Genomic DNA, 16,245 nt, shown 5'->3' with positions numbered 1-16,245 from the left:
ACTCGGATCGAGTTGAAAGGCCCTCGCCCGTGAGACAACCTCAGGGACGTATCTAGCGGATGGCGCTTCATCGATCGCCGCTCCCTCCGATCCACGGGGTTTCGCAAACGCCTTCGGTTGGACTCCACGATCAACACTTAAGGTAATTGTTTCGAGATAGTTGGGTTAACACGTTCACTGCCAGACTGATACTCTTGAAAATTTCTACAGCGATTTAATTTTCTTTACAGACTTTTGGAAACTGCGTAATGAAACATTTATTTTGGTATTTAGTTTTATAACTTCATCGAAATTCAAGTATCTCATTTAAATTCATTTTCTATGACACTTGACATTCAGAATTAATTGTTTTCGTTTTTCAGCGAAAAGCACTGTCGCCCATATATGGGTGACATGGCGATCAACGCGTTAAAGAGTATAATCGGAAACTTTTGTAAAAGTCCCGCCTACACGTACGTTCGTTGAATTACTAATCGTTTGTGCACTTTTTCGTTTGGTGTCTCTCGGCTTCAGCTTGGAAATCATGGCTGCCTGTGTAGATTGCCCCTCGCTGAGTAACGAAGTTACGATATTCGTGATGCAGTTTAGAATTTCATGGGAAAATGTAAACGTGCCTCCTGAAAATTGGATAGTTTAATCGCGAGCATTGGGTGTTATGTACAATCAATAACAATGCACCTGTTGGCGAGAATAGTGCAAGCCAAGAATTCAATAACAGTAGAAAACAGCATAAAATCAACTAATAATTCATACGATAACTGTGTCGTTGAACTCGTCACACCTGAAAATTAAAACGGAGGAACGACAATTCTTGCGCGCCAACTTAATAACACCGCCGAAAACAAGTGTGCACGTAAGATAAAAAAGGTGACAGGCGAATGCAAATGCATCGGCATGTGGTTGCCGTAAATTCCACCCAGGTAAATATGCAAATCACCATCATTCGTTATTATCTTACGTACACGCAGGTGCGCGTACAGATTCCTTCTCCCTGTAATCAGGCTCGCGTGCATTTTGTTTTCTTGATCGGTGGTTAAACCCTGGACGATCATGCGATTTTATTCCGCGTAACGCACCCGGAGAACCCGACGAAAAATTCACGCGCTAAGACTCCGACAAATGTTAATGTCAACGTGTTTATCAGATAACGGATGAATCGTGAGCATGGACAAAATCTCAGTCGTTTAAGATAACTTGGTTAGATACATGAAAATACGGTGTGGGATTAAGAAAGTGTTTGGTCAATTAAGTCAGCGAATTATTAAGGGGGTATCCTGAATTAGGAGGTTTAAATAAAAACGGTTTTTCGTGAATTTTTTTAGAATCGAAAAAAATAAAATTAATTCCATCGATCTTTTTATTCCATTTTCATACATATTTGAGTAACCTGTACAAATTTTTACAACAAGAAATATTCAAATCGAGTCGACTGTGACGTACATTCGTAGGGCACCTCACAATTGAAACCTTTTATCGGTGATAATGATGCAGGTCGTAATTTTGGTTTGACACAAAAAAAAAACCAAAAGAAAATTTCATTTTCATACATTTTTCTTCTATGTGAACTAAGAAAAACCCGCAAAAATGATGAAATGTGAACTTACTACATGTTTGAAAAAAAGAACGAGTTCTTTGGATGAAAAAAATCACTTTAACTTGATAAGAAAGTTGTTTAAAATTTCTTTTATATGAATTTTCTTAGTTCACATAGAAGAAAAATGCATGAAAATGAATATTTCGTTTGGTTTTTTTGTGTCAAACCAAAATTACGACCTGCATCTTTCCCGCCGATAGGAGGTTTTAATTGTGAGGTGCTCTACAAATGTTCTTCGCGGTCGACTCAATTTCAATATTTCTTCTTGAAAAAATTTGTACAGACTACTCAAATATGTACGAAATAAGGATAAAAAGTTCGATGGAATTAATTATTTTTTCCATCCTAAAAAAATTCACGAAAAACAGCTTTTTTTAGACCTTTTAATTCAGGATACCCCCTTAAGAAAACAACGGGGCTGTTGTTTCTGATGTCGTGATCATCTGAAGCAGTGTTTCTCATCCTTCTTTGGCTCGTGACCCCCTTCTGAGTTTCTTCCGGGGGGCCCCACGTGGAGGATCTCTGAAATAATATTTCAACTATTCAAAGAAAATATAATTTTAATTAGGTGACATAACGCATCCAAAATTTGAAAGATATTGGAATTGTGTAATTATTTCTTCCTCTTTAATAATAATAAGAAGAAGAAGAGGAAGAGGGAGAAAATTTGAACGTGGTTTGCCTCTGATGCGTAGAACTTTAGCTACCCAGGAATATTTTTATCGAATACAGAATTGCCATGGCAATGGGAAATGTCAAAAGGAGCGCTCGAGAACGTTGCAAAGAATGTTGACCAGTAGCCACGCCTAGAGTTCGATCTTGCATAGGTGTGTTAACGTCAAACTGTGGGTTTTGCTTTTACTTCACGAATCGGAGATAGGTAGGGACGCGCTATACCGAAACGTCGTCTCGCGATTCAAGGTGAAACATAAGAAGAAACTATCAAATATCAAGGTGAAGTGCAGGGTGGCGTTCAAGAATATCCAACGGTCGTCGGCAATCGGTACAATACACGACTTAATCGATTCGGATCTGAGATTTCAAGAGTTTGCTTTCTTTATGAAATGAATCTATTCGAGTAACAACAGAAAATATGATTTAAATCTATCGACTCGATATTTGTTTCGATTAAACTAGATATAATATATAAGATCTTGTAGAAATATATTATCGAAATTATACGTATTTGTAATTATAATTACAGCGGGTCTTTGTAACAAAAGGTCAATTAACCAATTAAGGACTGAACCCTACTCGTCTGCCACGATGAATCATTTCCTCTACGAAACCCGATTTAATATTTCATGACCTACATCGGGTTTAATCGTTCCTTAAAACAGTATTTGAATCCCACGAAGTAAACAACATTTTCCATATAATACTAACTCTGCCAATTTCATAAATCTAGACTCCCTCTGAGAGCCTCTATGATAGTCGTGTCGAGCAACTTCAGAGTCCCCTTCACCGAAGTAGAGCTCGGTACAACTCGAAAAAAAAAATCGACTAACTTCCTCCGAAGCAACCTACAAACAGCATGAATGAAGCTTTACATATTACTTTCATGCTACATCAGAACGTCCGTCGACGAAACGTCATTATAACGTTTCATAGCTTCCCGACTGAATGGAGTGTACGAGGGATATAAATTTTTTAACAGTCCCGTTATGGACGACGGTAAATAATTAGTAGGCGCCCAGCGTACTCGCTTAAGGAATCATTGAGAGACTGCCGTTGCCGTGCCTCGAGCCGTCCCTGAATCGTCATCAGAGCGGGGCGGTGGAGGGGGGCGGCGAGGGGGGCGGGGGGATGACTACTTGGCTCCGAAACGGGGATACGACGTACCTTACGTACCGTACGTTCACCGTGCAACGTTCACCTCAGTTTTATCGACGTTATTCTCTCTCCCTCTCTCTTTCCGGCATTTCAACGGCTTCCAGGCGTATTGGTTCGAAGTGAATCACATACCGTTCAATCCCTCGCCCGATAACCGCGTCGACCTCGAAAAATATCTGCCATACCATGCGAATTGCCCTGTCACGCGGACGAGGTCGTCGTATTCGACCGAAGAAAAGTAAAACAATCGAGTAAGTATCCATCCGCGAAAACTTGAATTTCAAGTCAATTTTGGACTCAGAGATTTCTAGATAATTTAAGAAATTTGTCGGATTCGTTAACCGAGGCTCGGTATCGAAATGCACGATCAGGGAACCTAGGAACGGTGAAAAAGCACGATATGCATTTACCGATACCTCGGAGAGTGTAAAACCGGTTCTGATGACGAGCTTGGCCCGAAAAATTTACAGGATGACCGCACGTTGCATGTATTTATCCGATAACGGATCCTTGCAGGTGTTATTAGTTAGGCGAGCGTTTGTTCGTGGTACTGTGATGTTTGGGAAATTTTAATGGGAAGAGGCGAACGGTTGAGGAGCCACGGTGAAAATGAACCGTCGGTATGAAGATGTTTGCGAGCGCGGATGGTAGATGGCACTCGAGTCTGGGCGCGACGCTTTTAAAATTTTAATTATCCCGCCAACGTCTTTTGAGTCTTTTAATGAATTAAATTGGTGCTTAGGATGGGACACAAATGAAATTACGATATCGTGTCAAGAATATAGTTCGTTGTATTCTTGGCGATCTTCTTTGACGAAGGAGTATAAGTTAGGGTAAATTCTAAACGAAAGCAAACTATTCAGCAAACTAACAATCAGTCACCATTTACTTAAACGTAAATGCCGATTGCATTGATATTGTTTCCTGAAATTGACTGACAATGAATCATGGTGTATTGATTCGTTGCACGCGTATCTGATAATTTGACGTTACCTTGCTACCTTTTTATAAATTTTCCCTTGGTGCATGAACTTGTATAAAAATAGCACCTCCCTTATTTATTATTCTTGTGGCGCCTGACGTGTCTCGTGAACGACGACAAAAATTCTACCAAGCGATAGGTATATGTCACATGCAAAACAAGCGTGTACCGAAAGACCCCATTTCCCCACCATAGTAATAATCTATGCCTATCAAAAGCCCCTGCTCAATACACTTTTTAAACAAGCTTCTTCGATGAAGTACACAGGATGGTGTATTAGTGGCTTCAAAGTATGACCATGCACTGTTTATGACGACCTTGGTGATGTAAAAAGCCAACGTTCATGGTTAAAAAATACTTTGTATACGTGTTAAAATTGTCAACATTTTCAAGAGAATATTATCTAATATCATAAATGCTATAGTCTGTTTAATTTTCGAAAAAGAAAGTGACGACTACGATGACTATCAAATTCGCAGGAAATCCGAGACGCTGCTCCCACGTCAACACTAAATCCCGACAATCCAAAAACCCAACACGTGGCATTCCCGCTGCAATACGCGAGAGGCACCGAAGTCACGTGACGTCAAACAGTACTTTCGCACGAGGAAAGTCCAGATTTTAATGAGTCACCAAACGACTCGTGTATCCAACGCTAACGTTAACCACGGACCAACGGGGGATTCGCGCACGCGTACACCATCACACGGGATTCACATGTGATTCCTCGCTTAGCTCGCTGAAGTTTCGTTCTACGACTCGTCTCGTGCGGACACGCGACTTGATTCCATCCGTGAAAGGTCGCGAAAATTGGACCGTGTTGATTGGACGAATTTTTTTTTGGGGGGGGGGAAGCGCCACGCGAATGGTATTGCGGATACGAACACGTCGCGTCGCACTATTCCGTCCACGGGCGTCGTAACGCGCGATTTTCGCACGCACGCAACCGGCGTGGTACTTTCGTTGCGTCGGTTGGTGAAATGTCTCTGTTCGCCTGTTGCATCCGTCGGGTAAGTTTTACTCGATTTCCTGCCGCAAACGTTCATTCGACCAAACGTTTTACACGGTAGCGCACTTGCATCTCGGCTGGCTTGATCCTCCAGGAGTTCTGGATCTCTTAAACCAGTGGATTGCGAACTAACTTGGTCCTCCTCTGACAGGAGGTGGCTTTATGGGATCTGTTGGGGCGTATCGCGACTCAAATCGTGAATTTTTGAAGGGGTAGTTATGCACTCCTGTTGAATTCTCGTGAGATCTAGGCATCTCCCTCGTAGCTTAGGTGGGCTAGTGTTTTTAGTGGGTGGGTGAGCTGAACTATTGCCACCCGAGAAGAGACCCACATAACCCGGGTTTTCCTCAGAGAAACAAAAGATGCAGTTACGCATCTTTTAGTTTCAGAAAGCTTTCTGCGAATAGGATCGCGAAGTTTTTGTTGTACTTTTTTATTGTAATCTAATCAAGTTCCTTGATAAAAATAATAAACAGCGCACGTTTATTATTCTCCCATCGGAAAAAAAAACTTACTAACACGCACACGTATGGAGATGTAAATTCGAACATATACAGGGATGCTTTAGTTATTGATAAAATGTGTTTGCTCGGATTCGTGTTATTCGCAATCAGCGGTCATCCCTACCACTGTTTACGTTTCGTCAGCTTAACTGAACGACAACTAACGAAGCAAAACTCAGTCAAGCTTTGAATCGTTGTATTAATACGATTAAAAATTCTGCACATATTATTGGTCGAATGAAAATAGAAAAACGATGAAGCCCTTTCGCACTCAAACAACACACTTCATCGTAAAATACTTGAATATAACGACTAACATGTTCCAATTCATATCTACGTTTAGAAAATATCGAGACAAAATATAGCATAGAATGTTACCATTAGATCTCTAGGCTCACCCTTCTAACGATTAGAAAAATCACATACATATGTAGCGTACCTTGCTTTCTAAGATCACTCGCAATGCTTATTAACAATGCTTTTGCTAAAATTTCTGGTGACAATCAGTAGAACAGGGAAGCAATTACATCGACCATTTGTTTGGTTTGTACTTTCCTCTTCTAATGAGGGTTGCTACACCTAAGTGAGACGTCTTAGAGTCCAAAAGAGTAGCGCAAGAAAATTAAAAATACAGAAACATTTATTTGTAATCTCTTCAAAGTGAAGAATTGCTCTTTACGAAGCAAAAGTTTAACCAAAAAGAGAAACTATAATTTCTAATTCAAATTTGGAAAAATAAATGTTTACACTGTATAGCTTCCATTCTGAGTGGCTTATCTCGAGATGGAGGTGTTGTTTGAACTGTTTCAGGCGATGAAACGATAACAGAGTATCGCTACAAGAATAAAGTGACGTGTAAATCGTTCCTGATAGGAATCTACGGGACATTGCAATTGCCGTTTTGATCACGATTGGAATAGCGCCTAATAAGACATGGACCATTCGAAGGTCTCGTGCACTGGACGTAAGAAGGTAAATTTCTCGCGTGGATTCGATATCGCGGAAACCTATCGATACTGCATCACTATCGCGAGACGTAAATGAATGCGTCGGGATTACGCTATCGCGCGCGTTTCCTCCTGTATGATTCATTGAACAGCTCAACCAGTTGGACAAAATTCTTATCCGAGTGAAAGATAAGCAATCGGTGCGTTATTTCATCAATATTTTAATCTGTTAAATTGGATAATGTAGATTTCCGAATGTAGAACGTAGATTTAAGTAGAGTCTAAAGAATTTTTACAGACATTCTCGAAGATAATTGTTACGAATAAATCGAACGATTCGAAGAGTTTTCCGTTTCTGGTATAAATGCAATCTTGGTACGCGCCAATGGTAGGTTAAAATACGAGTCACGCTTTGCGAGGGAATATCAAACCTGTACACACAGCTATGTAAATTTTGTTATTCGAAATTCCATTCAGGAGTGGTGCTCCATTCAGCAACTCGATGGTGATATGCATTTCGAGTACATTTCCAACGTTTGACAGCATCGTATCAAATGCAACGATATCAATATACGATATGCGAACTAGTTGGAAGTCTGAATCAATCTTCACACGGAGGACTTACTGAGCATAGGAGGATTTTCTTTCAAAAATAATTAATTGATTCTTTAAATGGGTACACGAGTACAAGTGAATCTGTTTAATTCAAGATATTTAATTTTCAGAATTTCATTTTCTCAGTGTTGTTGCACACATTGGCAAGAAGAACGCCGAATTCGTCGCGAGGTTTCGAAGTCTGAAAAAGAAAGCAAGAGAGACGCTTGTTTACCAGAAAAAAAAAATCGACGCTGCAACCGGTTTTTTTTTCCACGACCGCGGGCTAGCCTTAATTCTTGCTCACCCCTGTCGCTCAGGTGGCAGAATCGGTAAACGGAAAAATGAAGTTAACTTCGCGACAGGGGCTGGGAGAGCGTGTTCAATGTAACACTCGAGGGTGAACGGATACATTTTCCGCTACTTAACGGATTTCATGCTCAACTATCAAAGAGAATCGCGTCCTTGCTCTAATCAGCGCTCGTGTATTAATAGAACGCGACTTTGATTCTGCAAATTTTCTTGGAGTCGTCGCGCACCTGCACGTGTCTTGACGGCTCGGGAGAAAAGTTATTTCGGACCGTGAAAGAAAGTAACGTGGATCGATGCGTCGTCATACTTCAAACGTACTTCTCCGAGCGAAAGAATGTATTCATTCGATCGTTTATAAGGGATGTAGGTTTATTAATCTGATTTCATTGAAGGAGACAATTTTTTTTTCGTTTCTTTTTTTTGGAGGGAGAAGATGGAGGAAATATTTCTTTGAGTTTTCCGTGGGGAATTTGATGCTCTTTGAGAACTATTTGAGGCATCTTTGGAAATTATTAGTAATTAAGAATGTATATATGAAAAAGCAAAATACTAGAAAAAGTAACTACCATTAACTGCGAATGGATGTTATAACTCTATTTTTCACTAAATAAAATACGAGGACTCGACCCACCATATCCGACATCCAAGGAGGAAAATGTGTGATATGTCTGGGAAAATCTTATTAGGTAAAGTGTACATCCAACCCTCCCAGCCCTTTTCAAGGCCGTGAGGCTGGAAATAAACCACATCCACTACTACCGACAACCGTGGTCGCTACGCGAGTGAAAAGCTACGTAAAAGAATAATGCATAATGATGTACCTATGCATAAATTGAAAACAAAAGTCGATAGAAAAGTCTTCCTAGCAAAAATTCAATTGCACTTTTAATTTTAATTTTAAATTTTAATTTAAAGAGAACATTTTTTATTGAAAATTCTGTCGACGATTCGTGCAACTCTCCCAGCCTGAAGATGGACCTGGAATACACAACTGAAACACCTTGAGCGCAAAACCGTCCTCGCTCTCTTAAATCGAAACTATTCGTTGTTTTTGATGGAACGTACTGGGGGAATCAAAGAATTTACACGTCGAGTTTGTCATATGGTAATTGGGTGTGATTTTGCAGAATCATAGGAGAATGGAGGAGGTTCGCCAGCAGGCTCTGCTGAAGGAGCCACCTGAAATATCGTGGGAGAATACATTGGGTGCGCCAAACGGCGTGCCATTCGACGAAGACACGAAGGAACTCCTCAGGAAATGCCTGGACGTCGCGGCACCGTCGCCAACGACCCTGGCACAAATCATCAAGCGAAGCGAAGCCTTCCCCATACGCTTTCCAATTAACACACCGAGGTGCTCCGCCCTCAGAGACAGAGGGGTTTCCACGGACATCCTCGAGGTTCGGTTCTTTAAATTCCCTTAGAATGATACTTCAGTGTAGACCAGTGTAGTCTTTCAAGTATCGAAAGAATTGTATCGAAGAAAACGAAACTATCGAACCATTCAGAATAATAATAGATAGAAAAAGATTTCGTGATCTCTACGAGCTCATTGGTTTCAAGAGTAAAGCAGAACATTTAATCGAATTCGCGCACTTGCAGAATGTTGATCCACTTCTAATAGTTCAATAGAACGCCCGGCTGCATTTCCGTTCGATCGATTATCTCGATTTCGAAATTTAAATTGCAGATGAACGCGAACTCGGTTTACCCTTTGATACACGAGGCGATGCTGCCATTGCTGGCTGGTTGGTTGAAGCATAAACGACTGTACGGCAGTGCCGTCGAGAGGGCCATGTACATGGACATGGGACTGATACAGTTCATTCATCGATTGCTGGAAAAACGAGCGGTGTACTTCTACGGGCCTGACGATCGATGGAAGCTGATCGATGGCAAGAGCGGCGTCGATGGATGGGAGAGCGTTGGCACCGATCGCGAGAAGGAGCCTCTGGTCGGTATTTTATTTCTCACAACGGATTTGCAACTTGGCTTCTGCCATAATCTACGTAATCAGTCCTTAACAAAATCTGAACCAGAGGATTTCAAATGACGTAAATAGTTTTTCTCCGCGACAGGTCCTAACAAAATGTTTGTCCTACGACGAGATCAAGCTGTCAGCGATGATGGCGATGTCCTCCCACACTGAATTCATAAACGACGGCTCCCGACAGAACAGAGGCGTGGTGACTACCGATCCAGACTCCATTCAGCCGAGAGGAGTCATTATGGGTGTCGTGGGAACAAGGTTTCTTCTATTTATTTAACTATGAAGCAGAAATTATTACAACTGCCGCAGCATCCGTTTCACCTTTCGCTATACTATTCGCAGGTTCGCTCGACCACGCGTCATGGAATACCAGGACATCCTCGTCACACCTTTGCAAAATAACGCAGATAATGGGTGAGTCGTGCCACTTTCAACCCAGACTGTACACGTGCCTATATAGTCATTCTTTTTTAACGCAATCTATCGATTTGTAAGGTGCGAAGTGCTCAGTGGCAGATGAACCTGTGACAATTTATCTAGATCTTAGAGTCCTCCAAGTAAATTTTATACGACAAATCTGAACTTGACGAGCCAAAGTACTTGGGTCTAAAGTTGATGCATTTTGTTGACGTGATAGGTATGGACCAACAACAAGTGGAGGTTTAGAAACGATACACGGACTACGCGTTATATGGGCAAGATTTTACGGTGAACTCTATCTGCCACTCTACGATGAAATCATGAAACGCATCAAATCGAAGGAAAACAAGAGATACCTTTCCCTATCGAATCAAACTGTCTTCGACATCGAAAACTACATGAAGAGAACGCTGCTAACCGTGGAAATCATTCTTCTCGAAGCGAACACTCGAGCTGAAAAACAAAATACCACTGCCTTCATACACGTCGTAGGATTTGGTCTCGGTTAGTAAGCACTTTTTCTGTCTGGTTATGAAATTAAATTCTCAGGATCCAATTATTTCAAACAGGTACTTTACGTTAAATTCAGTTCAATATTTCGTTGTATATAGTGTTTACGAACAACGTTACGATTAAAATCTGATTTCTAGGGGTGTGGAAGGTAATTCAAGACCAAGAATTATGTTTCCTGAAGACGTTCGAGATCGCCATCAGGAAGATGAACAAGAAGCTGAAGTACGTCTCTGACATAATGTTCGCGTATTTTGGCCAACAGAAGTGCGGAGACGCAGGGAATGGCGACTACTTAGGAGGTTCGCTAGCAACCTTTATTCATCGTTTTCGTTAGAACAATCGCTGTAAATTATCATCTCCTTTCAGATATAAAGATTCACTTCGCTCTTAGGGAGCCTCACAGCAAACTCTTCAGAGCTACAGACGCAAACAAGCTTCTCGTGGTGACGTACGCGTGGGATGGAAACGCACACCCAGGTTGTCGAATTTTCCAGATTTTCATTTTACGAAGTCCAGGAAGTCAATTTTAAATTGCTTAGAAAGTCGATCGTTAATATCGATTGTTTCTCTCGCAGGTAACGAATTTTGGAACGGATCCCTAGCATCGAGCGGAGACCCTGCAGCGGCGTGCAGCAGCCAGATATCCGAATTGCACACGGCTAGAATAAATCCTCGAGCCTGTGGCTCTAGCCTGCACGTCGCGTCTGCGGAACACGGTATTTTGCATATATCGGATTATGCGAAACTACATCTTGCTTAGGAGAGGGCTGGCCCAGTGGGCACCGGTCAACGAAGACCATCTAGGTCTCCTCGCAGTCAGAGGAGTCGCAGCGCGGACGTGGACTGTCTGAAGAAGTACACGGAGAGGCGAGTGGAGGAGAGAAGGCACACGGAGATCCCGGACACGAGCAAGCTGGATCCTTCCAGGTGGATACCTTTACCGAAAACCATCTCGCGGATCCAGCCAGCGACGAAGAAGTCCCCCCAGTCGCGAGATGAAGAGAAACGACGCTCGGTGTCGATCGACGTCGAGGAGAAACGACGCTCGGTGACCATCGACGTCGAAGAGAAACGACGCTCGGTGACCATCGACGTCGAAGAGAAGCGACGCTCGGTGACCATCGACGTCGACGACTCGGGACTCGATCCTAACAAGATAAGCACCGCCACGCTGAAGAAACTGTCTCCCATGAAAGAAGAAGAGACCAAGAGTATCGAAAAGAGAAACAATACGCTCACATCGGCTACTCACAGAACTGCAGCGGGCAGGAGTCAAAGCGCGGACGTCGGCCATGTTAAAACCGCAAAACTCGTCGAGGAACGAAGGAATACGGAGTGCAGCGACCCACGAATGATCGCGACGAGGTTGACAGAGCACATTTTCTTAGTCAAAAACAAACCAATGCCGTGAACGATAAAGATATCTCTCTCTAAATATATCCATATATATATGTATACATGTATAACCGAATTACCAATCGTAACTCGTGGCTAATGGTACCGAAACGTATGCACTAAACTGTATATCGATGATAGTGACACGTTCCCACGTCGCTGTGCAAAATTATGTTTATATGTATATGTACATATACGTAATTCGATGTCGCGCAGAAAATTGTATTGTACGACGCAGGGCTCTCGTTTACGGTAAATATAATCGAATGAAAAACATAAAAAAAAAATATATATATATATATACATACACAAAGCATTGAACGTTTCTGGTGTTAAGCAAATCTATCGAGCGTCTGACGCACACACTGGGTTTCTGAATACCAAATACCTTTAGGTGGCTACCGCGAATTAACACCTCAAGGTTCCGCTACGACGCGCCTCCGTTCGCCAAGGATATCACGAGATACGCCGCCGCCAGGTGGATGACGTTTGTCAGGAATCCCTCGCCGTCGCCGATTCCGCGACTCAACCCGGAAAGAAAGTCGTCCTCCGCCGAAGAGGGAAGTCCCCCGACCGGGGATTCCCCTCGCAAGTCTTTCAGGAGCGAGTCGCCCAAGTGGGAACCGATGCGAAAGTTCTCGTCGGCGAAGAATGATAAAGACACTGCTCGAAAGCAAGGTGAGCTGATGGTCTTTGTTTACCAGAATAAAAAAGAATGATCGATAACGACGTATACGATGATTGTTTGACGAAGGAGAAATTGGAAGGCGTCGATTCTAACGAAACTTTGGACAAATTTTTATCGATTTAACACTGGAGCTACCGAAGACAAACGATATTTGTTAAGTGTACTATGTCTTTGGAACCGGAGGGTGGAGGATATAATTTGCATTATTTTTCGATAATTATCACTGAGAGTTACAGTAACACAAGACTATTATACTATACTCTGACTATATCAAAACAATCAATTTTATGTATGCTTATATAATTTTTAACCCACTACTGCATACATTTTATTTTATCCTTCAAAGAAAAAATATCCTTTAAATACTTGCATGCCCATAAATTAATCCTCCAATTGAACAATTACGAGCCGAATCTTACAACTTGAATCCCTATTGTTTTTAATGCGTTGGAGTAAATTCAAAAGATATCGAAAACCTGCAAGCCTACTTCTTAGCCTAGAAATTAAAAGCAAGTAATCGGTATATATAATCGCGTCTTTGAACTTTAATACACTTCGCTAAAAATAACGTAAGCCTCGTATACTCTCTAGAAGGAATGGAAGGTCTTGGTAAATACGCGAACGGATAATTGCAGATGACTCCGAAGCAAATGGAGATCCACTGTCGACAAAGAAGTCCCCTGACTCCAATGACCAGTCTAGCAGACTTACGGAGCGTATGCGGGACCTGTACGACTTCAAAACGGAGAACGAGTGGCCGAAGAGGGCGACGAATGCTCGACGAGAGAACATGTGGATCAGTAAGAGCAGCAGCGAAGAGGACAAGACCAATCAGCCGGTTCGCAGGAACAGCCAGGATTTGGAGTTCAACGACAGAGTGAGCGTCATCAAGGTAAAAGTTAATAAATGCAAAGATATTCGATTCTAATTCAATTTAATCCAATTTCTTCCTATAAAATAAATTTTACTGATTCCGTTCTCGAAACTATAGCTGAAGGACACCAAGGTGCAGTCGGTCCACCAGGAGCTCAAGCGAGCACCAAAGAAAGAAGTGCTCCCAGGTGCTGCTGAACTATCGACCTGCGACTACGAGGAACGGCTGAGGAAGTTCAACGAGAGGCTTAGATATAGCGAGGACCTGGGTTCGACAAAGCCAAAAATAAAGGAGAGGAGGACTTACTCGGATGACTACGACCAGAAGACTCGAAGAGCATCGACGAAATCAGCGCAAGCATCGCGCACCGCTGTTGATCATCGTCAAATTGAGAGAAATAAGTCCTCTGACGCTACCTGCAAGCCCAGAGGAAGCCTTGCTGAGGTGAGTCCAGGGAGGAAGGATTCCGATGTTAGCAACAAATCTAGAGGAAGCTACGCTGAAATAAGTCCACTGAAGAGGGAATCCAACGCTAGCAACAAGTCCAAAGGAAGTTTCGACGAAGCGAACCCTCTGAAAAGGGAATCCAACGCTAGTAATAAGTCTAGAGCAAGCTACGCTGAAGTAAGTCCACTGAAAAGGGAATCGAACGCTAGCAACAAGTCCAAAGGAAGCTTCGACGAAGCGAACCCTCTGAAAAGGGAATCCAACGCTAGTAATAAGTCTAGAGCAAGCTACGCTGAAGTAAGTCCACTGAAAAGGGAATCCAACGCTAGTAACAAGTCCAGAGGAAGCTACGCCGAAGTAAGTCCCCTAAAGAGGGAGTCCAACGCCAGCAACAAGTCCAAAGGAAGCTTCGATGGAGCAAGCCCTCTGAAGAGGGAGTCCAACGCCAGCAACAAGTCTAGAGAAAGCTTCGATGGAGCAAGCCCTCTGAAGAGGGAGTCCAACGCCAGCAACAAGTCTAGAGAAAGCTACGATGAAGTGAACCCATTGAAGAGGGATTCTCGCGCCAGTGACACCACTCACGCGGGTGTCAGCCTCTCCGTAGCGAAACGTGCTAGCGTGGACTGCAAGAGCACCAGCAAAAAGGTGGAGCTCCCCCCGCGAAGAGCTTTCAGTCAAACCGAAGAAAGACCTTCCGCCCCGGTGCCACCTGTAGAATGGAACGATGATCGTTACGCGGCTGCCCGATTGAAGCAACTCGCCGAACGCCAGAAGAGGGACAGCACGAGATACAAAGTATATCTGACGTAAACAAGTGTTCCTGAGACTCAGTAGGACATTTGCACGAATTGTTGCCTTCCTTTTTGGGGACTAAGTCGAGCGGAGAAGATACAGCAGTGCCTCACGTAACGTTCGGAGTGGTCGATTAGCAATATCCGAAGCATGAGTAGAGAATCTTGTGTACGAAGAAGATATCCAACTTTTGTTCTCACAGCTGTTGAGTCGAAGAAGGTATCCGAGCAAGGTATTCTATCAATATCCGAGGTATTACTGCGTGCAGTATCTTGGAATTGGGTGAAATTCTATCTAGTTTTCTTCTCACGACTGTCGAGTTGAAGTAAATCGTAGTGACTCCTGATCGTTAATCCGAGCAATGGATTCTATCAATATCCGAGCGTTGCTGTACACAATTCAGTGGAGTTTTATGTTTCCGTCGAATAAAAGTAACCATGATTTGGAAGCAAATTGCAGGTGTGTTTGGTAAATCAGGGTCCCGTGGTTTATTTTATCGGACACTGTCCATTAGTCCTGTCGTCGTAGAGGAATTATAATTATTGTTGCATGTAACAAAACGCTCCATTTTTCCACGTTCGATGTAAGACTTTTGCCAGTGACTTGGAAGTTTATATGTCAGTGGCTCTTGTATGATTCATAGCGACGTTGCTGGATTGTAAACGACTATCGCGGCGAATACGTATAATGTCTTTCATGAGGTTCGATGAATATTGGGTGTGTTGTATCGGTGATGTTTTGATACCTTTTGAATTGTTGACGCACCATGTTGATGGGTACACTTCGTCACGCCATGTACGATTGCAATTCAACGTTAATCGCATGAACAATGCTACACCTAATGCTGTACAAACGATGTAATACAGTGTAACTAATAAAATATTCTTTGAAAAAAATGCGAGTTCGATCATCTTGAGAACACACAACAGTGCTTAATTAGTTTGAACAGAATCTTCAAACGTTTAATGACGTCGCGTCTAAGAAAGCCTCCTATTACAAATAACCTCCACTGATAAGCCGAGTAATCCAATTGGCAGAACCGAGGTGTAAAATGCAGTTATATTACTCTGTGTGCCCGAACTACATATTAGCATGAACTAATCATTAGAGCATAACAATTTCTTATCTACTTATCTCGAGGATTCTGTGAACGTTGCATAATATTCTTTAATAAAACGATTGCTTGGGCAGAACTGAACAAAGAAATCATAGACGCTTCCTTACATTTCTTTTAATTTGATAAAAATAATATAGAGGGTGATTTATCGGCAACGTTGTCATAGCGAGACCCAATATTATCTTAGAACATAAAATTCATAGAATTCTTTCGTAACTCATAGGATGGAGCTTTG

General features: G+C 42.3%; 2 protein-coding genes across 5 annotated transcripts; both read left to right on the top strand.

Annotated features, from left to right (window-relative positions):
* Positions 1-2: 2 nt before the first annotated feature.
* LOC128893551 (uncharacterized) lies at positions 3-11,600 on the top strand. Of its 4 annotated transcripts, XM_054154574.1 has the most exons (10): positions 5,152-5,419; positions 6,732-6,893; positions 8,902-9,174; positions 9,465-9,728; positions 9,853-10,022; positions 10,107-10,178; positions 10,402-10,688; positions 10,835-10,996; positions 11,064-11,174; positions 11,273-11,600. In XM_054154574.1, the coding sequence occupies exons 2-10, from the start codon at positions 6,855-6,857 to the stop codon at positions 11,455-11,457; spliced, it is 1,563 nt and encodes a 520-aa protein (XP_054010549.1). In that variant the 5' UTR covers positions 5,152-5,419; positions 6,732-6,854; the 3' UTR covers positions 11,458-11,600. The 4 variants fall into 4 exon arrangements, with proteins under 4 accessions (XP_054010553.1, XP_054010549.1, XP_054010551.1 ...); XM_054154578.1 differs by lacking the exons at positions 5,152-5,419; positions 6,732-6,893 and adding an exon at positions 3-142; XM_054154576.1 differs by lacking the exon at positions 6,732-6,893.
* Positions 11,461-16,124, top strand: LOC128893549 (uncharacterized; the record flags this gene model as incomplete). The annotated part of the gene is made up of 4 exons (XM_054154572.1): positions 11,461-12,062; positions 12,487-12,770; positions 13,416-13,672; positions 13,772-16,124. Coding segments are annotated over 4 exons (2,283 nt in total), but the record flags the coding sequence as incomplete, so codon positions are not given.
* Between the last annotated feature and the right edge of the window lie 121 nt (positions 16,125-16,245).

Source organism: Hylaeus anthracinus, unplaced genomic scaffold (assembly GCF_026225885.1).
Source record: "Hylaeus anthracinus isolate JK02 unplaced genomic scaffold, UHH_iyHylAnth1.0_haploid 3, whole genome shotgun sequence".
Lineage (NCBI taxonomy): Eukaryota > Metazoa > Arthropoda > Insecta > Hymenoptera > Colletidae > Hylaeus > Hylaeus anthracinus.
Note: the sequence above shows the minus strand (reverse complement) of the source record. Positions and strands in the feature narration are given on the sequence as shown.